The sequence below is a fragment of the Neoarius graeffei genome, chromosome 6 (genome assembly GCF_027579695.1).
Source record: "Neoarius graeffei isolate fNeoGra1 chromosome 6, fNeoGra1.pri, whole genome shotgun sequence".
NCBI classification, from domain to species: Eukaryota; Metazoa; Chordata; class Actinopteri; order Siluriformes; family Ariidae; genus Neoarius; species Neoarius graeffei.
Genome location: NC_083574.1, coordinates 1,108,619 through 1,131,155, shown reverse-complemented (window position 1 = coordinate 1,131,155; position 22,537 = coordinate 1,108,619). Strand labels below are relative to the sequence as shown.

Genomic DNA, 22,537 nt, shown 5'->3' with positions numbered 1-22,537 from the left:
TCTAACCCCACCCCTTATTCTAACCCCACCCCTTATTCTAACCCCACCCCTTATTCTAACCCCAGCCCTTATTCTAACCCCAGCCCTTACCCGAACCCTAACCAAAACCTCATTCTACCCTGAACTCTAAAACTGAGACTTAACCCTCAAACAGTCCTGTGAAAAAGTTGAGGAACAGACAGAATGTCTCACTTCACAAAAATATCCTCACTATGTTGAGAAAAAACGTATTCTGCTCCTCAGTATGTAGCAAGTACTAGTACACACACACACACACACACACCTCTGCTTCCTCACTGTAATCTGTTCCTCTGAGACTCCAGCAGCAGTGATGCAGTCAGATCTGAGCCTCAGACTCTCATTAAATCCTTAAATCCTGATCTGAGTCACTCACAGGGAGACAGGTAAGACTCATTTCTCTCCATCTTCACTGATTACAGCTTTATTTCCCGTTTTAAAAACCTGATGATGTTTAATCCGATCATGTAAATAATAATAATAATAATAATAATAATAATAATAATAAAGTCACATAATTTATCACTCTCTTCAGTCCTGAGTGATAACACTGGGATAAATCAGAAAAGCAGGATTTACACGCACGTGTGTGTGTTCTGTACTGTATGTGCTGTTCTAGGTGTGTGTGTGTGTGTGTGTGTGTGTGTTCAGCGTAATGTGAGTGGTGTCACTGCGTCTCATTTCTCTGTGATTTGAGTGAAAATCAATAAACTCTTACTCTGCATTTCTCAGAAAATCTCAAGGTTAAAAACTTTCACTGACAGAAAGACACACAAACTTCTCACCTGTGGTCTTTAGACACTTCACATGTTCCATTTCATACATTTTCACAGGAGTGCATCTTTTTAATTTTCCACTTGATTCGTTTTCTTTTATATGATTCTCTTATTTTCACACAATTCATTTTTCACTGATTTGTTTTATTTCCATGACGTCACAGGGCTTTGATTGAGCTCACATCTTTTCTCAGAGTAAAGTCAGAGCACTGAAATGCACTTTAGCAGGTTTTTCTACTGTAATGTTTTATTCTTCAAACACACGCGAGTTCCAAACACTCCGACAAATAACTTTAACATGTTGCAAGTTGGGTGGCACGGTGGTGTAGTGGTTAGCGCTGTCGCCTCACAGCAAGAAGGTCCGGGTTCGAGCCCCGTGGCCGGCGAGGGCCTTTCTGTGCGGAGTTTGCATGTTCTCCCCGTGTCCGCGTGGGTTTCCTCCGGGTGCTCCGGTTTCCCCCACAGTCCAAAGACATGCAGGTGAGGTTAACTGGTGACTCTAAATTGAGCGTAGGTGTGAATGTGAGTGTGAATGGTTGTCTGTGTCTATGTGTCAGCCCTGTGATGACCTGGCGACTTGTCCAGGGTGAACCCCGCCTTTCACCCATAGTCAGCTGGGATAGGCTCCAGCTCGCCTGCGACCCTGTAGAACAGGATAAAGCGGCTACAGATAATGGATGGATGTCTTTCTCTTTATGACATGATATTTACCAACTTAACTTTATTCATTATTAATTTCAATTAAAGGTTTTCAAAAAGTGGAAGGACATGTCCTCAGTGTAAATGATTTCTGTAAAGTTGTCTCAGAAGTAGCAGAATTAAACAGCACTTTCTCTGTTATCAGATTTTCATCAGATGTGTTTTCATCTTTAATCTCCACAGCTGAAATTTTATTTTGTCTGGTTTCCTACAGAATGCACAGCACTGATATGGAGGCTGGTTTGGCTGCGTCTCCTGGCTCTAACACACCTGTGCAGAACCTAAATACCTCTGTGGCTCCCACACCTACTGAAGCTCCACCCACTCAGGCTCCACCCCAAGTACCACCTGGAGAATTAATTATCTCAACCAGAACCAAACTGCTGAATGAACTTCACAAAGTCCACTGTAGGATCTATCTATCTATCTATCTATCTATCTATGTGATTGGTCAGGTGTTGATTAATTCTCTATAACAGCAGCTCTGAGAGTAGTGCAGCTGAAAAGCACAGGTTTATATTAATGCACTCCCAATATGTTATTGTGTGGCACTGTTGCCTCACAGCAAGAAGGTTCTGGGTTTGAACCTCATGGCCAATTGGGGCCTTTCTGTGTGGAGTTTGCATGTTCTCCGTGTGTGTGTCCGTGTGGGTTTCCTCCGGGTGCTCCGGTTTCCCCCACAGTTCAAAGACATGCAGTAGGTTAACTGCCTACTCTAAATTGTCCATGACCAAAAGCAGAGGAGTGACTGGACTTACTTTGCCAAGGGACCCAACATCCTGGATAGAAGAATACATTATCGTTTCTATAGTAACAGCTAATTCAAAAGCTTCATTATTTTATTAATACAGCACCACACAGTGTTTATTTAACTCTAATTAACTGTAAAAGAGCTAAAGTGTAAAAAGAAGAAATATAGAGAAATGAAGTGTTTTTATATCAGATGCTGTATCTCTGTAAATCTGACTCAAACTGTCTTGTTGTTAATGATTAAAAAATGGAGGTTAGAAACCAGTCTAAAATTATTTCTGATGGCTGGATTGAGTTTTGATCTCTTTACAGCAATCTGAAAAGCACCTGTAAAGTTTATAGCTGGAGAAAATCCTCAAATAACATTTAAAAAAACCCCAAAACATTCAGGATGTAAATGCCATGTCGTGAGATATACTATTACACGTTTTAATTTGGATCCTAATTTGTTTGTGTGAATATCGCTCCAGTTCCCTCCTGGGCTTTGGTGGCGTTGGGCTTCATCCTTCTCTTCCTCGCTCTCAGCTGCTGCTTCTGCATCTGCAGGAAGTTTGTGTTGAAGAGGAAGAAGGAGAAACCTGTGAAAGAGAAGAGCAGAAAGGACGGCATCGGCATGTCAACTGTGAGAGATGAAGGCATCACGCAGGTCCTGTCAGATCGTATATAAAGAGATGCTGTCATGTCGTGTCGTGTGTGACCTCTGACTGCAGACTGAATGTGTTTCAGATTCCACATCATGATTCCAAACCTCAGGAGAAACAGCCGGAGTGTAAAGACGACATGAATCTCGGAAAACTTCAGTTTAGTCTCGACTACAACTTCACCGAGAGCACGGTACAAACTGCTCATAGTGAAAGGAGTTCTATAACATTCCTTCTCTCCTTCCTTTTCTCTGCTCTATTTTCTTTCTTTTATCTTTGATCTCAGCTCATTGTCAGAGTGATTCAGGCAGAAGATCTGGCTGCCATGGACATGAGTGGGACTTCAGATCCATACGTGAAGCTCTGTCTCCTCCCCGACAAGAAGAAAAAATTTGAGACTAAAATCCACAGAAAGACTCTGAACCCCATTTTCAATGAGTGCTTCACTTTTAAGGTGAGAGTCCACATCACTGATTCATCAACTCACTCACAGCGGTGTGTAAAACAGAAATGTAAAAGTGCAGCCGTTCGACAGGAACAGTGTCGGTGTTCAGAGGAGACAGACGTGAGAGAAAATCTTCTTCCCAAAGCTGCTCTTGCACACTTTTCTCTGTAACTTTCACACACTGCAGCAGTGCAGTAAAAAGTAGTTCCGGTTCCTTTACACTTTCCTGAAGGTTTTGTGGAATCAATACACCATCAGAGACACACAACTACCACAAACTCCTCCCTCTGAGAAAGTAGTTCCATCTGTGAAAGGAGCGATTCGACACGTTTACAGCTTCATTTATACACAAACCCCTTTAACTGAAGACTTCAGGACAGAGTTCAGCAGCTGCGCTTCCTGCATTTTACTGTTATCTTTGTTGTTGAACGTGAAATTGTCTCTACAGGTTCCGTACTCAGAGCTCGGAGGAAAGACTCTGCTCATGACCGTGTATGATTTTGATCGTTTCTCCAAACACGATGCCATCGGAGCTGTAAGAGTGCCGATGAACCACGTCGACTTTAGTCATGTGACCGAAGAATGGCGGGAACTGCAGAAGGTGGAGCATGAAGAGGTATGAGGAAGCTCGAGGAAATAAAACGATATGTTCATGTAATGTTTCTGTAAGGAGTCTCCAGTGTGAGTGCTGCGTAACAGTCAGAGGTGAAGCTGGAGGTTTAGGTTTTCTGACGCCTTCAGGACAGTTTACGTTTCTGTACAGTTTCTCATGATCACATCGCTCCGTCACTTCATCCAACATGTTTAACTTACTTTCTTTTTGTTTTTAATCTATGATGCAGATGTAATCTCTCTCAGGTGCATGAAGTAACTGTTTATGTTCAGGACATCAAAATATTGTAATTTAATGTATAGCTCCACGTTCACCTCCTCGTTGAGATGTTTGCGTTAGTGATGTTAGTGTTTTTCTCGCAGCAGGAGAAGTTAGGTGACCTCTGTCTGTCCCTGCGTTACGTCCCCACTGCCGGGAAACTCACCATCGTCATCCTGGAGGCCAAAAACCTCAAGAAAATGGATGTAGGTGGTCTCTCAGGTGTGTGAACAAGAACCAACAAATTTATTTTTTGCATTAATTTGACATGGACATGTGACTAATTTTCCACATCATTTATTTTGATTTATACAGGCTGTGACGTATTTCTACAATTTATTTATTTTCACATTAAATTTACAGGTAGGAAATGTGGTGCTAATTTTTCATTTCAGATCCTTATGTGAAGATCCACCTGATGCAGAATGGCAAAAGACTGAAGAAGAAGAAGACAACAATAAAGAAAAACACCCTGAATCCATATTACAATGAATCTTTCAGCTTTGAGATTTCATCAGAACAAATTGAGGTGCTGAGTAAACGATGCAGAAGTTATCATTTATTCCAGATCAGTAATATTTAAAGTGTAACAGTGCATCATGAGTGTATTCTGTGCTTTTCCACAGAAAGTTCAGATCATAGTGACTGTGCTGGACTATGATAAGATCGGTAAGAACGACACCATTGGGAAGATCCTGGTGGGAATGAACAGCTCGGGGACGGAGCGGCGGCACTGGGAGGGCATGCTGGCCAGTCCGAGGAGACCCCTCGCTCAGTGGCACGCTCTTAAACCTGACGAGGATGTGGACGCAGAGCTCGTAAAGAAATGACACTTCATATCTAAGTGGGGATCAGCAGTCATGTGATCAGTTATCTGCAACGCAAAGCTCAACTCTGAATTTTATCCAGGTTTATTGTGCAATGATTAATGAAACGCACTGATGAGCAATTGTCTCTTTTCGGTGAGTCAAAGCAATAAGAATCGACTCCTTTGGCTCCCAAATGACTCTGTGCTGTTTTCTTGCCACCCAAAACTTGTTAGTTTCTGATTTGCTCATTAGCTTAAATTGTTCACTAAAATCTTCTAGTCTGATGAACATCATAGATTGTAATTAATTGCAAATTATTTAAATAAACAGATGCAAAACAAGTTGTTGGGCATTTATTTTGGAAAAACAGCATTTTTTTTTAATTGCTGGTCACATTTTGGCGGCATGGTGGTGTAGTGGTTAGCGCTGTCGCCTCACAGCAAGAAGGTCCTGGGTTCGAGCCCCGGGGCCGGCGAGGGCCTTTCTGTGTGGAGTTTGCATGTTCTCCCCGTGTCCGCGTGGGTTTCCTCCGGGTGCTCCGGTTTCCCCCACAGTCCAAAGACATGCAGGTTAGGTTAACTGGTGACTCTAAATTGACCGTAGGTGTGAATGTGAGTGTGAATGGTTGTCTGTGTCTATGTGTCAGCCCTGTGATGACCTGGCGACTTGTCCAGGGTGAACCCCGCCTTTCACCCGTAGTCAGCTGGGATAGGCTCCAGCTCGCCTGCGACCCTGTAGAACAGGATAAAGCGGCTAGAGATGATGAGATGAGATTTTGAATATTAGTTTTTTTTTTTTCAGAAATTACATCAAGCTATTTTCAAAGTATGAGTAGTTTAAAAAAATATATATAGAAATAATTTTAACTTCATGCTTTTAATTTTCTTATTAATTTGGCTCATTTTAAACATTTATTTCAAGATAGAATCAAAATGATTTGCCAATAGACATTAAAATTTCAAGCTTGAAATGATCAAAATGTCTACAAAGAGCTTGAATAAATCTCATTTGGTTTACTGTAATTTTTTTTTAGCAGAAATACTTAATATTCAAGGAGTTTACACTGACCACTGATTTTTATAAACATTAGTATTTTGATTTAGCCAGAAAATTTACAACAGCTGGAACGTAAAGTCAGGATGAAGAGAAACGAGCGCAGCTTCAGAAAAACAATAAGATAACTCTCACGTGTAGGTCGTCATCTACACGTATTTATCCTGTAGTAGTTACAGCAGTCTTTCACAGTCAGTGGACAGGAGAAAAACACAGAAGAAGAGTACACAAGTAAACAATACATTCGTTTATACTGCATGTTAATTAAAAGCCCAGTATACAATTTAGTGTTTAATCCAAAATAATCTGCAGCTTGATGATTCAAACACCAAGTTACAAAAACACTAGATAATTTTCATCTATAGTGTTGTGATGGCATCATTACTCCCTCGGTGTTAGGGTCTCCTGAAAAGATATATATAAACCTCATTTAAAAAAAAAAAAAAAAGTCACTAAATCCTATTAATTCAAGAGATTATTCCAATTTTTATATTTTACTGCCTTTCATAAATTTTCACTGATTACAAATTAATTTGTAATCAGTGAAAATTTTATGAAAGGCAGTAAAATATAAAAATTGGAATAACCTTTTGAATTAATAGGATTGAGTAAAGACTACGCACTTCACATGTGCAAATAAAAATGATTCTCCCTTCTTACGCAAAATAGAACCGATAAACATCTACATGGTGTGAAGAGGAGCCACAACACCATTAATGGACTTCTGCACATTTTTCTTCATTAAACCTGAGAAATGCACCTCCACTGAGACTGATCTGATAGAGAAAGTCTTCTTCCACCCTGAGTATGAGATGAATGTAAAAGTATTTGCACTTAGACTCGCACTGCAGCTGTGTGTGACTCAGTCTGGTGATCTTACTGTTATACTGTGATGTTTAAGCTCACATACACGGCTCCAAGCTGTGCTCAGTCCATCAGACTCGAGGTGTTTTAACCTTCACACTGAGAAAATGACCTTTACAGATGTATCTGGTGTCAGAGAGTGTGTGCGTGCGCACGTGTACATATCAGTAACGCGTTACAGGAAGCTTTCACGTGACATTGCGGTGACAGACGAGGTGTTGGCTTGATCACTCTCTTCTCCAGCAGCTCTCCAGCTCCATGTGTGGAGGTCCAGCAGCACCTGGTTTAGCTTCTCCATCCAGTCTGCTTGTCCCTCACGAGTGTCTGCTGAGAACCAGCTCCTTCACATAGGAAATAAAATAAAGTTGTGTTGGTTACAGTAAAATACTGAATGAGGAAGAGTTTCCGTTCACACTCTGAAGCTGATTATTTTCCTCTAACAGCACATCCCCAAGTGTTCTACTCCTCTTACATCAACACTTTACCAACAATTACATTCCTATTAAAGAACACATCATATTTATGTTTATAGTTAGATTTAATGTTCCATGAAACTAATTAGTTCCTGTTGTCACTTAAGTTATAGCAGCTATAAACAGTCTTTCCCCTCTCCAGAATCTATTCTCTCAAGTTAATAAGAAAACGCAAAAGAAGCGTAAACTCCTCTGTACTGAACATGCAAAGTTTTTAAACATCTTTACCTCTGACACTGGAGACTCCTTCCAGAAATGTTAAGCCTTTCCTTACTTAAACAATTCACCAGATCAAAACTGTGTTTCCGTTTATTACGAGTAGAGCACCTGCTGTACACGTCTGTGGTTTATAATGAACCATTTAACAGGATATTAAGGATTGATTATTTAGACAATAATATCCGGAATATCATACTTGGCCAAGGTGTGGGTGTGGTCTTGTTGCAGGGTCCTAGAGTTCACCAGTTCAAAGGTGTGAGGCCAAGCGCAGGAGTCCCTCTGCACAGCCCTCACGCTGTCAAAGCCCCACAGAGAGATGCTGCCCTCCGCTGACTGAGCGGGGACAACAAACGAGTTGATTGAGCACAAGTACAGTTCAGTACTACACAGAAAGCTATACTGCACAGAGAGGTAAAGTTTTTCTGAGTGAAGACTTTTTAAAACAATGATTATCAGGGCTGCTGTGCTGTTTCCCCACCTTGCTGCACATCTCATTGGGGTACTTCCAGTAATAGAGAACACCACCTTCTAGCTTAAAGGAGAGACGCTGCCACGCCCCAAATCCACTCACATACTCAAACATGGTCTAACGAGGAGAGTTAAAAGTTACAAGGAGAAAAAACAGTGTATGGATGAAACACTCGCTCCTTCATATCGAGTCGTGTTTGAGAACAATACGAGGGAAATATTCTCACACACCAGAAATCCTTGGTGATATACATTGGAGTGACTCTCACTGTGCAGCTGCAGGTAGATATGACCCTCCAGGGGAGACAGAAAGGGCACCTACAAAAACACCGTTACACCAAAACAATTACACCCACAAACCTTAATTTACATTTTTAAGAATCAAGAGGGAAATTAAACTTGCCCTCTCGAAAGTATCTACTTGGTGTTTTTTTTAAAAGCTACCAAATCATAGACAGGAGCATCTCTGAAATACATACATGTCAAGACTTTTAACCATCTTGTCTAAAAATCAGTTTCACAAGTATTCATAAAAAAATAAAATAAAAAAGTGATTCATTGAGAAATATTTGTACAAAAAAAAAAAAAAGTCTCTGTATGACCGTTATCAAAACATCAAATCCACCAGTTATGGTTCTTTTTTTATATAAATATTTGAGAATGACCTTTTCTACCTTTAAAATCTTTTACACTGTCAGCATTAAATCATGCTGTAAACAGAGAGAGCAGTTATGAACAGGGGAGGAAAAGGGGAAGAAAAGGGGGGGGACCAAAACCCCACCACAGCAGTGTGCAGTGCTGCTCAACCAAAACAGCTCATCGTTTAGTTTAATACATAATTAGATTCACAAATCTTCACCTGTGACCATGTTAATTAACCTAAATATTTTAAGGCTATAAATTATAAAGCAATAAACTAATAATTTATGGCGCTCATGTTGTAACCATGAAGGACTATGTATGCTAACTTTACAATCAGAGGTGAGGCTGATCATTAATCACATGATTACAACCACAATATATTACTGTAATATTTGAGGGGCGTGGCCAAGCAGGAGGCTTCAAAGTCCAGGGAGGGCGTGGCTGAAATAAAATACTAAATTAAATTAACAAAACACATGAAATGGTTTCGTGCTGAAGGTGACTAGATTTCCTGTGTGATTATTTTTGGTCTCAGTTATCCTCCATACAGCTCTCAGCACACAAACACCGAGACAGAAAGAGAAGAGTGAAGAGGAAACGGTGTGACACCTTTTCCTGAAACTCATCCCCCAGGAGTTGCCTGATTTTGCCCTCAAACTTCATCTGAGGAGAAAAACAGGGGACAAGGAAAGAGGAGGCAGTTACATAACCACAGACCCCACCACAGTGCAACACACACACACACACACACGAGTTATTTTAAAGCCCACACCTTATCCAGCAGGAACTTGGTCTGCCCCAGGGAGGAGAGAGTGATCCTGTGAGAACCCACTAAGGAGAAGTTACTGGAGCGCCGAGGATCCAGAGCAGATGAAGCTCCAGCTGCGGTGAAGAGAAACAACAGGTACAGGGTCATTCAGCCTGACAGGAAATTAGAAAGAAGAAAAATAAATAAATAAAAACAAAAACCCACACACACACACACAACTTACAAGTGGAGCATGGGTTGGATTTCTGTAGGAATGAAAATTAAAGTGTGATCATCGTAATAACGATTAATTAAATGAAAAATAAAAGTCAACACTTTCAATAATACATAATTTTGTTATTAAATTAAAAACAATGCTGAATATCAATAACCATTACATAAATAACTACATAAGCTATAAAAAAAATGAAATTATATTTAAAAAAAATTACAAGAATAGTATTACAATAATTATTAAAATTCAAAAACCATTTAATTATAAGTCTTTATATTGTTAATACAAACGTTTTAAATATTTAACTGAATGAAAATTATATTATTGTTAGCTTATTTTACAGACTTGCAAAACAGATTTGGGGGAAAATCACACCTTAATACTGCTGAGTAGCTTCTTTGGTGTTGCCTACAGAAAGATACGGGACACACACACAATTATCTGAAATGTTTACACACACACACACACACACACACACACCACTAACCCGTGCACTTACTTTTAATCTCATGGAACTGCGGTGCTGTTGAACATTAGCACTGCTGCTGTTCGCCACACTGTTGGACTACAACACAGACAGGTGAAGAAAATAAAAATTAAACTCAGACACTTGGTGTACTGTGTGAGAAAGACTACAGCCGCAAACTGATAAAACTCACCAGACTGTAGACTTCTACATCAATCTCAAAGTTAGAGCGAATGTCCTGCCTGGGGGGGGGGGGGGGGGGGGGAGACACGACACATATGAAGAAATCACAAGCTCACAACAGTGTTTCTATCCTGTGATCAGTTTAATGGAGTTAACAGACTTCAGTTCTTTAATGACCACACCCTACATTTGTAGACGTAATGATTCACCAAATTCACAATATAATAATAATGATGTGGACTGACAGTGTGATGGAGGTTGGAAAGGTGATGGTGTCTCCGTTCTCAGCGTCAGCAGCAGTAGCCAGCGGAGTGGCAACGATGTTACACGCTCCGTAACGGATCAGGACGAAAAAGTAGTGAGTAGGACGAGCTGCACAGAGAGACAGCTCATCACCAACGCTATATACCAATGATTACATTCACGTTGCTCTCTCTGTCGTCCTGAACTCACCTGTGCGGGCAGAGCACACAAACTCCACCTTGAGGGGCAGCTGGATGTTGTTGATGCTGATGGTGCCTCTACAGGGCTGGAGACGGTCAGGGCGAGAGTCCGGCTCTCGTCCTGCGCCTCCCTCTCTCAGTAGGCTGATCTCAGCCAGCAGAGCCGCATGTTTCTCACCTGCATCACACAACACACACAGACCCTTTCCATGTGATGTGTTCATGAGCACAGGAAGTGACATTGCTCTTCTTTGAGCACAGGCGGTTCACGGTAAACTAGTGAAGAATCATACTCCATGTCTCTTAGTACATCAGTGGCAGACTGATTTAATAACAGGTTGTAAAAATCAGGATATTGTCGGATTTTCCCCTCAGACCAGGAACAAACTCGCAGTTAAGAGTGACAGCTAGACGCACATTAACTCAAGTAACTTGGACATCTTAAATATTGTACAAGAGAAATACGAGCTACACCAGAAATACTTTAAGAACGAACGGGAACGGAGTTCATCTCTGTGAAACGTCTACATTGATTTACATACAAACCTTTGCTAGAATAATTCCCATCTGATAATGAAGACAGTCTCTACTCACTGGAAACAAGCAGGAGCTTCTCAGCTTCTGCCTCCTGCAGAGATCCTTTGCCGTGTTCTTCATCACTGCAGCAGCTCAGAGCCTGTAGAGTCTGGTTAATTACAGTCTGTAGCTTGGACGCCTCGTCACTGAGAGCCTGCAACACACACACACACACACACACACACACACACAACGTACTGCCTTTAATCAATAATCAATGAATGTAATACAACTAGCTGTGAATTCCTCAAGACCTGGCACTGACTGCACCTGGAGTGTTTCTCCTCTTCGGGTCTGGTTCTTTAGGCAGCTGAGAACACAGCAATCTCACTCGGTCCCCAAGAACATCCAAGCAAACAAACTCCAAAGAGAAACTGATTAAATTCCGAATCAACTTAACTGAATCAAACATGCCGTGTGCTTTGGGTTGCAGCGTTTGTTTTTTTGTAGATGTGTACTGACAAAAGGAGAAAAACTAAACACTTGATGTGACACACATTTCAGTCTAATTATGTAATTCTCTAATTGTTTATTTTGCTGTGCTGGGGTGATTTCCCCCCTCATATTTTTGACCACCGAGTTTTACAAGGATGTTTTCAGCCTGTCTCTCGTTCTCTCTCTCTCTCTCTCTCACACACACACTGTTTAGTTCAAAGTGCAAAAATAAAACAAAAATAGCAAAGAAACCATAGGCATTAATTTAAATTTTGTTCAGACTCAAAGTGAAAATTAAGAGAGCAGGATCCTGGATGTGAGGTGTCCTAAAAAACAAAATCTCTCAAAAGAGTTTAAAATTGAAGGAACCCTCTGGAAGACCCATATAGACAGAAGACCTGTAGAAGATTACAGTGGCTAGACTACAACACTCCAGTCACTAATCATCAGACAAGAAAATACATATGTACACAATATAATAATCACAAGCTGCACAACGATTCATTTCTCCCTCACACACACATGTGCAGTGGTGCAAAAATAACTCAAACATTATCTAATATGTATTTTAACAAACCTTTATAATTTCTTTGGTGTTCACAGCTGGGCTGGTGTCAGATTTTTCAGCACGCTGCTTCTGAACTCCAGGACTTACAGTCTGAGAGGATGGAGGAAGGTTCTTTGTCTGAGAGCGGTACTCATCAACACTGCAGATTTAAAAAATAAAGCCAATAAAAATCATTCACTCACTGAAATTAACAAAGGAAACATCACTTAAGATTGTTTTATACCACATTTTGGACTCCAATTGGTCAGGTGTTGATTAATTTTCTATAACAGCCGCTCTGACAGCAGTGCGGCTGCACATCACAGGTTTATATTAACGCACTCGTTATTGTTACTATAGTACACTTGGGGCAGTGCTGTTACAGGAAAATAATCTTCAGGGTGCCAGCAGTAACTCTGCTTCATCACACCACCCTGTGCTTGATTATTTTCCTTGAACAGCATGTCATGAAGTGTTTTAAAACAAAAGCATCTTCCAAATAATGCATCTTGAAATCAGAACCAAGTGCAACTGAACCAGATTCCTGCTCCACAAAACAAACACCCCACCACCACCCTTACTCGGTTTGTGATATGTTACGGTTCTCATAACAAACATGATTTAAAAATTCTTCTTGAACAGTAAAAGGACAGATTTACCATAATCACATCATTCTGGCTTCCAATATTCGTTAGACATTAAAACAGTTTAATACTTTTGCATTTTTTGCAATATCACAATGCAAGAATTATTGGAATTGTGAAGCAGATTCAACATTTATATGCAAATCATTTTCTTATTAAAGGGATTGAGTTTAATAAGGTACATACATTTTAATTGGATGGGCTTCAGATGGTTTATTTGATTGACTAATTAAGGGATTATTACACTGCATATGAATAACGTCCGAATCTCATAACTGACCAAGCCAAAAAAGCACGCTGGAGCTTCTAGTAGTAAACTTTACTGGCCTACTTGCTTTTAGTGACCTTACCTGTACAGAGGTGGAGCAGGGGGCGTGGCCACTTCCTCTGCAGGATCACAAGGCGCTATGGGTGGAGGCTCAGTGGTAGTCAACCCCTAAACACATTTAAAAAAAAAAAAAAAAAAAATGGTGACTAACAAAATAAAGGAAAGTCAAGAAGACTGAGTCTTTGTAATAATCAGAGTGCAAGTAGGACAAAGCGTTCAGCAAAGCCATGAACTTTCTTACCATCAGCGTGATGGCGGCTTCCACAGACTTGCTGAGAGGAGAGAGGACACAGCTCGGCGGGAGAGACAGGAAGTCTTCATTACACGCCGTGTTCTCTTCTCGCTCTCCAGCTACTGCTTCTTCTTCATTCTGGTTCTCACACTCTCTCTGTTCTTCATCACAAGCTTCATTTCCTCCAAGGCTCTGATCCGGAGGGGTCAACTTTGGCTCGGTTTCAGCAGTCTCCACATCAGCTTCTCCTCTGCTCTCAGAGACATGACTGTCATTCTGTCGCTCTTCCTCCTGCTCTTTCACGTCTTCCTTTTCTCCATCAGCAGCCTGCAAGACGTCTTCAAACATCTTGTCGATTAAGGCAGAAGTGCTCATTTCTGCATGAGGACGCACCATGGATTCTAAGACACAAATCCCGTTCCATTAAATCTTTACATTACGGACCTATCATGACCTTTTTGTTGCGGTTATAGAAAATTAATATCAAGACCTTCTGATCGAACAGAATCCAGAATTAAACAGTGCCGTGATGGCATGTTTACCTGGAGGACAAAGCGCTGTATCAGGAGGCTGCATCTCTGTCGAGAAGCTAGATGTGGCGCTGAAACCGTCTCCCATCGTCTCATTCACAACACTGAAGTTTAAACGGGGTTCAGATTCTTTTAAATCAGTGCCCGAGTCGTCCTAGCAAATACAGCAAGTGCTGATTACTCTGTTTCTCTCAGACATTCAGAAAACCAAACATATTTCATTTAATTATTTATAAATAAATATGCATGTTTACCACAGCTTAACGTGAATAAAAATACCCAGTGTCCCCATTTCACCTCAAATTTAGTCAATCAGCTCAGACGTTTTGATATGTGAATTCACTCCTCCAGTCCATTTTAATACAAGTCATAGAGCCAGAACACATCAGAAATTCAAGTGAGAGATGATTTAGACATGCAGGTTCCACAGAGCTAAACTATCATACCTTAGATGTGTAGAGAGACACATTTTTTATTTTTTTTTTTTTAAATACACCCACACACACCCCGGTGCACATCACCAACCTCGAACAAATAAGATATGCGCTCACGTTTTCAAACTGTACTGGAGGACGAGGGATTTTTCTGCTTCTCTGGCAAACATAAGAGCTGCTCGAAGGCATGACCCTCTGACAGAAACGTTAGAATTTGCGTTATGTTCTAATGTAGAGCAGCACCAGTGAGTGGTGCGTCAGCGAGCAGTACAGCACCTCCCGACCATTTTCTAATGTCCATGCTCACTGATACTGCTCTACTCACACTCGGACTGAAAAATACCACAGATGCATCCTTATGAATCAAACATACACCAGAGAACTGATAAATATACCTCAGCCAGTGAAGGGTCAGAGGAGCTCCTCTTGAGCCACATGTTCTCTGTGAGAGGCTGCACCCTGAGGGACTTCAGCTCATCCTCTCGAGCCTGAAATACACACACCACCCCAAGTAACACATCCTGAGAGATTACACACTCTGTGTGTGTGTGTGTGTGTGTGTGTGTGTGTGTGTGTGTGTACCTGGCGCATACGGGATGCCTCCTTGGTGCTGGGGGTCATGGTGGCGTTGAGCTGCTGCTGCATGTTGTGGACCAAGCTGGAGAGATGGCGTGTGTTAGGTGTGGCTGGAGCGGGGCTGGTCTTTGGAGTTGGGGTCTTAAAGCGCTCCAGCCGAGAGCTAAACTCCCCTTCACCTTACACACACACACACACACACACTTAACATCAGGTATGTTACACAGGTGTATGTGATAGTGAGTGACTAACAGCCATATTGTCACTTGTGGGCGTGACCTGAAGACTTTTGATAACTAGTTGGTTGTTACATCATCTACAGTGGTGCTTGAAAGTTTGTGAACCCTTTAGAATTTTCTATATTTCTGCATAAATATGACCTAAAACATCATCAGATTTTCACACAAGTCCTAAAAGTAGATAAAGAGAACCCAGTTAAACAAATGAGACAAAAATATTATACTTGGTCATTTATTTATTGAGGAAAATGATCCGATATTACATATCTGTGAGTGGCAAAAGTATGTGAACCTCTAGGATTAGCAGTTAATTTGAAGGTGAAATTAGAGTCAGGTGTTTTCAATCAATGGGATGACAATCAGGTGTGAGTGGGCACCCTGTTTTATTTAAAGAACAGGGATCTATCAAAGTCTGACCTTCACAACACGTGTTTGTGGAAGTGTATCATGGCACGAACAAAGGAGATTTCTGAGGACCTCAGAAAAAGCGTTGTTGATGCTCATCAGGCTGGAAAAGGTTACAAAACCATCTCTAAAGAGTTTGGACTCCACCAATCCACAGTCAGACAGATTGTGTACAAATGGAGGAAATTCAAGACCATTGTTACCCTCCCCAGGAGTGGTCGACCAACAAAGATCACTCCAAGAGTAAGGCGTGTAATAGTCAGCGAGGTCACAAAGGACCCCGGGGTAACTTCTAAGCAACTGAAGGCCTCTCTCACATTGGCTAATGTTAATGTTCATGAGTCCACCATCAGGAGAACACTGAACAACAATGGTGTGCATGACAGAGTTGCAAGGAGAAAGCCACTGCTCTCCAAAAAGAACATTGCTGCTCATCTGCAGTTTGCTAAAGATCACGTGGACAAGCCAGAAGGCTATTGGAAAAATGTTTTGTGGACGGAGGAGACCAAAAATAGAACTTTTGGTTTAAATGAGAAGCGTTATGTTTGGAGAAAGGAAAACACTGCATTCCAGCATAAGAACCTTATCCCATCTGTGAAACATGGTGGTGGTAGTATCATGGTTTGGGCCTGTTTTGCTGCATCTGGGCCAGGACGGCTTGCCATCATTGATGGAACAATGAATTCTGAATTATACCAGCGAATTCTAAAGGAAAATGTCAGGACATCTGTCCATGAACTGAATCTCAAGAGAAGGTGGGTCATGCAGCAAGACAACAACCCTAAGCACACAAGTCGTTCTACCAAAGAATGGTTAAAGAAAAATAAAGTGAATGTTTTGGAATGGCCAAGTCAAAGTCCTGACCTTAATCCAATGGAAATGTTGTGGAAGGACCTGAAGTGAGCAGTTCATGTGAGGAAACCCACCAACATCCCAGAGTTGAAGCTGTTCTGTATGGAGGAACGGGCTAAAATTCCTCCAAGCCGGTGTGCAGGACTGATCAACAGTTACCGCAAACGTTTAGTTGCACTTATTGCTGCACAAGGGGGTCACACCAGATACTGAAAGCAAAGGGTCACATACTTTTGCCACTCACAGATATGTAATATCAGATCATTTTCCTCAATAAATAAATGACCAAGTATAATATTTGTGTCTCATTTGTTTAACTGGGTTCTCTTTATCTACTTTTAGGACTTGTGTGAAAATCTGATGTTTTAGGTCATATTTATGCAGAAATATAGAAAATTCTAAAGGGTTCACAAACTTTCAAGCACCACTGTATATTATTTTCTAAACTGACTTTTCCAGGTCATTAGATGACATGAATATAATATACTTATTACTTTTGCAGCTCTTACTCTGAGAGAAAAGAGGAGGTTAAAATGGAGTTGTGTGCACTCAGCTTTAAACTAAAGATTAAGCTGAAACTCACCGATGTGACAAACGTCTCGCAGTAAAGTGCTGGAGGGACTCTCTCCCCCGGGGTCCGACATGCAACGCTGGACCAATGCAGCCCCACCTACACACACACACACACACACACACACATTACTCAGAGCTCAGTGTGGCGAAAGGAAGATAAAGTCCTCTTCCCTCACCATCCCGTCTCTGCGTGAGCTGCTGAACTCGGAGTCGGACTGATGCAATGGCAGGTGTGTCTGGTTTCACCTCTGACTCCACACGCCGTGATCTGGCCGGAGACCTCACAGGACCTGCTTGCTCCTCAGGGTTATGATTCTCGACTCCTCCTGCAGCCAAGCACCTTCTCTTCAACACCACTTCGAGCTCTAAAGACGTCAGAAGAGGATCATTAATACTAACCCTAATGAAGTTAAGGCACAATGACACAAATCTGAGATCAAGATACATCAAGATATATAACCCTAACTAAACAGGGAAAGATTGTGCATTTTTTTGGATTATATTTTTAATGTTTAAAATATAAATGATTTCACACTGAAATGGAGGATTCTGAAATTTTTTTTTTTTTTTACATCAAATCAGTTACATCCAGTCACTTTGTATTTTTAAATAAAGAATATAAAAAAACACATTTAATATAAATGTATGTTTCACTGATATTCTTTCCTTATCATAATTAACAACAAAAATGGTCAGACTGCACATCAGTTCACTAGTCCCCCTTTCTGAATGTTATAACTATTCTCTCATACCCTGTAGATCCTCTGAAGCCCAACAAAAATTCATTCAAAGTTCAGTGCAGAACATCTTTTAAACTATTAGTCTGTTATTTTTGCATCGTGTTGTCTTTTGTTGCTGGATGCACCTCCAATTTATTTGTAACGTCCTATAAATATAAAAATACATTTTTCACTCAGAAACCAAGGGGGTGAAAACATCTACACTTGACTGTGACTAACACATCCAACCTGTCAGCCAGTCAAAAAGCAGATGATCAGGTTTTACCTAAAGACAGAACAAGCTGAGGAATGACGTCACTGAACAGATCAGAGAGGTGTGTGAAGGAGGGCGGAGCGATATGATCATAGAGCATCAATATCATGATACTGTAGGTACTGATACATTTTCTTAATTAAAAAATGGCAATTACAAACTGATTAGAAGCAGACGATTTTATATGTTAACCTTTTGTATCAATCCTCTATATCTGTAAAGTGTTTATTCTCATCTCATTTTTAAATATCATTATTATTCCCTCTCTCTGTACTGTAAAGCATGGTGATGTTTTTGTTGCATCGCCCAGAAGTTGGAAGCCATACAGTACCATCAGAAGGGGGGATGTTCTCCTCCAGCGGGTCTCTCGGTCTCTTTGGGTTTTTATCCGTCGGCTTTTCCATCCTCTCACTGTCACAAACAAAAGCGCGCAAATTAATCCAAGTTATGTTTTTTAGAAAACCTTCAGCTAACCAACAGCTTCACATCACATACTGACGAGCTAGCTACACAATTAGCATTAAATTATTTTAAATAAAAAATAAACAAAGCGACAGTTTGAAACATACGTGAGACTTTATTTAATTAGTTATTTTTATTCTGTGTAGTTTGTTAACAGTCTTTAAATGCAGCTGAGTAAATCTGCAGCACAGTACAGCATTAGCTCACGGAGGCTAACTCTCAACTAGCAAAGGAGTTTAAAACATAAACAAACAGAACAAACCTCCGCGCGAGGAAATAGAAGCGGAGCGATTTATTCGGTACTAAGATGAAATTGTGTTAAAGCGTTTTTTCCCACTCTTACCTCAGGAACCGAACCGAACCGACACAGGGCTGCTTCTCATCAACGCCTTTCATTCAACTGAAGGAAGAACTTTTGAATTTCCGCGCGTGTTCGGCGCATGCGCGGGACGTGCGACAGCGCTAGTTGAGAAAAAGAGACCCGCTCCCCCTGCTGGTCATTCACAACACTGACACCAAAAATACACAAAATAAATCAATAAAAAGCGTCAATCACAAAACAATGGCAGGTCTCATCTCATCTCATTATCTGTAGCCGCTTTATCCTTCTACAGGGTCGCAGGCAAGCTGGATCCTATCCCAGCTGACTACGGGTGAAAGGCGGGGTACACCCTGGACAAGTCGCCAGGTCATCACAGGGCTGACACATAGACACAGACACTGGCAGGTATAAAATAATTTAATTAATTTTTACCAACGACATAAATATAAATAAATATCAAACAGCGTAAAGCACTTAAAATAATTTCTGTTATAATTTGTACCAGGGCGGCACGGTGGTGTAGTGGTTCGCGCTGTCGCCTCACAGCAAGAAGGTCCGGGTTCGAGCCCCGTGGCCGGCGAGGGCCTTTCTGTGTGGAGTTTGCATGTTCTCCCCGTGTCCGCGTGGGTTTCCTCCGGGTGCTCCGGTTTCCCCCACAGTCCAAAGACATGCAGGTTAGGTTAACTGGTGACTCTAAATTGACTGTAGGTGTGAATGTGAGTGTGAATGGTTGTCTGTGTCTACGGTATGTGTCAGCCCTGTGATGACCTGGCGACTTGTCCAGGGTGTACCCCGCCTTTCGCCCGTAGTCAGCTGGGATAGGCTCCAGCTTGCCTGCGACCCTGTAGAACAGGATAAAGCGGCTAGAGATAATGAGATGAGACATTTTAGATATTAAATATACTGCTTTTCATGACATTTACGTATATTTATATACCTAAAGTACTGAATATACCTCAGTACTGAAACAGCTCTGCTCAAAGTAACTAACGATCTACTGCTCACTCTAGACTCAGGCGAGAATGCAATCTTGGTCCTATTGGACCTTAGTGCGGCCTTTGATACTGTGGACCATGACATCCTCCTCTCTCGTCTTGAGGAGTGGGTAGGCATTAATGGGACACCACTGCATTGGTTCAGATCCTATTTAAAACACAGAACCTTTTCTGTATTTCTCGGTCACTTCTCCTCTTCCTCAGCCCCAGTCTCTTATGGGGTCCCGCAGGGCTCTATTTTGGGTCCAGTACTCTTCTGTTTGTATATGCTCCCCCTAGGCAACATTATTAGAAAGCATGATATCTCCTTTCACTTCTATGCAGACGATGCACAACTGTACCTCCCCTTCAAATCTAGGGATTCCATAGAGCCACTATTGGATTGTCTTGAGGACATTAAGTGCTGGATGACCAACAACTTCCTCCAGCTAAATAATAACAAAACTGAGGTTATCATTTTTGGTCCTCCCAAATCTAGATCCTCAGTGGCTGACAAGCTTGCCCATCTCTCTCCATATGTTAAGTCATATGCTAAAAACCTAGGTGTCACTCTTGATTCAGAACTCTGCTTTAAAGAACAGATTAGTACTGTTATTAAGAATAGCTTCTTCCAGCTGAGAATGATCTCCTGTCTCTAACTTTCTTTATCCTTTGAAGACCTAGAAAAAGTCATGCCTTTATTACATCCTGGCTAGATTACTGCAATTCCCTCTATCTTGGTCTCCCCCAGTCTCATTTAATGTGTTTACAGTTGGTGCAAAATGCAGCTGCTAGACTGCTGACAGGTACCAAGAAGAGAGAGCACATTACCCCTGTCCTGGCTTCTTTACACTGGCTTCCCATTAGTTTTAGGATCCAATTTAAAGTCCTACTAATAGTCTACAAGGCGCTGCATGGTAAAGCCCCTATTTACATCTCAGATCTCCTGAAACCATGGAGATATCTGCTGATAAAGGTCTCCTCCATGTGGCCCGGACTCATCTCATTTCATTATCTGTAGCCGCTTTATCCTGTTCTACAGGGTCGCAGGCGAGCTGGAGCCTATCACCTCAAATAAAAAGTTGATGGGGCATTTGCAGTAGTGGCTCCAAGTCTGTGGAACTGTTTGCCCCCAGATATTAGATTCGCCCCCTCTATCTCCTCTTTTAAATCCAGGCTCAGAACTCACCTCTACTCACTGGCTTTTGCATCGTCTTAGCTGCCCATTCCCTAGTTCTTTTTGTAGTGGGTGTTATTCAATGTTGTTGTTCATTTGTTGTTTGTGTAATTCTGGCCTCTTTGTCTATCTGTTAATCTCTGTGTTTGTAATGTGTACTTTGTTGCAGCTATTAATGCATCTTTTCTTTTGCGTTGTGTTTATGTTTGTGCATTTTACCTCTGATTTCTTAGCTACTTTATGTACAGCACTTTGGTCAGTCAAAACCATTTTAAATGTGCTTTATAAATTAAATTTACTTACTATTTACAGTAATTTGTTAGTGATGACATGTTTATGTTTGTAATGTAAACAGAGCCTACTACACTTTATTATAAGTACATTTATCTTGTAGTGATACTAAATGTAAAGCACTGTGGGATTCGTCTCGTCTCGTCTTCTTCCGCTTATCCGGGACCGGGTCGCGGAGGCAGCAGTCTAAGCATGGAAGCCCAAACTTCCCTTTCCCCAGACACCTCGGCCTGCTCCTTGGGAAGAACACCGAGGCGTTCCTAGGCCAGCCGAGAGACAAAGTCCCTCCAGCGTGTCCTGGGTCTTCCCCAGGGCCTCCTCCCGGGGGGACATGCCTGGAACACCTCCCCAGGGAGGCGTCCAGGAGGCATCCGAAAAAGATGCCCGAGCCACCTCAGCTGGTTCCTCTCGATGTGGAGGAGCAGCGGCTCTACTCCGAGCTCCTCCCGAGTGACTGTGCTTCTCACCCTATCTCTAAGGGAGCGCCCAGCCACCCTGCGAAGGAAACTCATTTCGGCCGCTTGTATCCGCGATCTTGTTCTTTCTGTCATTACCCAAAGCTCATGACCATAGGTGAGAGTCAGAACGTAGATCGACCGGTAAATTGAGAGCTTCGCCTTTTGGCTCAGCTCCTTCTTCACCACGACGGACCGGTAAAGCGACCGCATCACTGCGGAGGCTGCACCAATCCGCCTGTCGATCTCACGCTCCATCCTTCCCTCACTCGTGAACAAGATCCCGAGATACTTAAACTCCTCCACTTGAGGCAGGACTTCTCCACCAACCTGGAGAGGGCAAGCCACCCTTTTCCGGTCGAGAACCATGGCCTCGGACTTGGAGGTGCTGATTCTCATCCCAGCCGCTTCACACTCGACTGCAAACCACCCCAGTGCATGCTGAAGATCCTGGTTTGAAGAAGCCAACAGGACAACATCATCCACAAAAAGCAGAGATGAAATCCTGTGGTTCCCAAACAGGATTCCTTCCGGCCCCTGGCTGCGCCTAGAAATTCTGTCCATAAAAATTATGAACAGAACCGGTGACAAAGGGCAGCCCTGTCGGAGTCCAACATGCACTGGGAACAGGCCTGACTTACTGCCGGCAATGCGAACCAGACTCCTGCTCCGTTCGTACAGGGACCGGA

At 41.9% G+C, this 22,537-nt stretch overlaps 2 protein-coding genes across 2 annotated transcripts; one reads left to right on the top strand and one right to left on the bottom strand.

The window, feature by feature from the left end:
* The first annotated feature begins 1,708 nt into the window (after positions 1-1,708).
* syt1b (synaptotagmin Ib) lies at positions 1,709-5,217 on the top strand. Its single transcript, XM_060922809.1, is given in 8 exon segments — positions 1,709-1,901; positions 2,714-2,889; positions 2,970-3,077; positions 3,171-3,338; positions 3,778-3,945; positions 4,305-4,426; positions 4,516-4,729; positions 4,827-5,217. Coding segments are annotated over 8 exon segments (1,353 nt in total). The 3' UTR covers positions 5,031-5,217.
* Positions 5,218-6,626: 1,409 nt separating this feature from the next.
* On the bottom strand, positions 6,627-19,080 carry anln2 (anillin, actin binding protein 2). Its single transcript, XM_060923131.1, has 23 exons — positions 18,973-19,080; positions 18,499-18,578; positions 17,351-17,539; positions 17,185-17,271; positions 15,112-15,284; positions 14,925-15,017; positions 14,108-14,249; positions 13,575-13,966; positions 13,356-13,441; positions 12,392-12,521; positions 11,398-11,533; positions 10,814-10,981; positions 10,606-10,732; positions 10,371-10,419; positions 10,211-10,276; positions 10,087-10,119; positions 9,721-9,742; positions 9,501-9,610; positions 9,338-9,391; positions 8,318-8,404; positions 8,097-8,204; positions 7,815-7,951; positions 6,627-7,267 (listed from the first exon to the last, which is right to left on the bottom strand). Exons 1-23 carry the CDS (start codon positions 19,023-19,025, stop codon positions 7,102-7,104), a joined length of 2,688 nt encoding a protein of 895 aa, XP_060779114.1. The 5' UTR covers positions 19,026-19,080; the 3' UTR covers positions 6,627-7,101.
* Between the last annotated feature and the right edge of the window lie 3,457 nt (positions 19,081-22,537).

What these genes read in the sequence shown, in the direction of transcription:
- anln2 (XM_060923131.1), bottom strand. Translation starts at nt 19,025, where the DNA reads ATGAAAGGCGTTGATGAGAAGCAGCCCTGTGTCGGTTCGGTTCGGTTC. An exon ending in AAGCCGCCATCACGCTGATG is followed by an intron (nt 13,442 to 13,574) that starts GTAAGAAAGTTC and finishes AAATGTGTTTAG; the next exon opens with GGGTTGACTACCACTGAGCC. An exon ending in TTTCCAACCTCCATCACACT is followed by an intron (nt 10,420 to 10,605) that starts GTCAGTCCACAT and finishes CCCCCCCCCCAG; the next exon opens with GCAGGACATTCGCTCTAACT.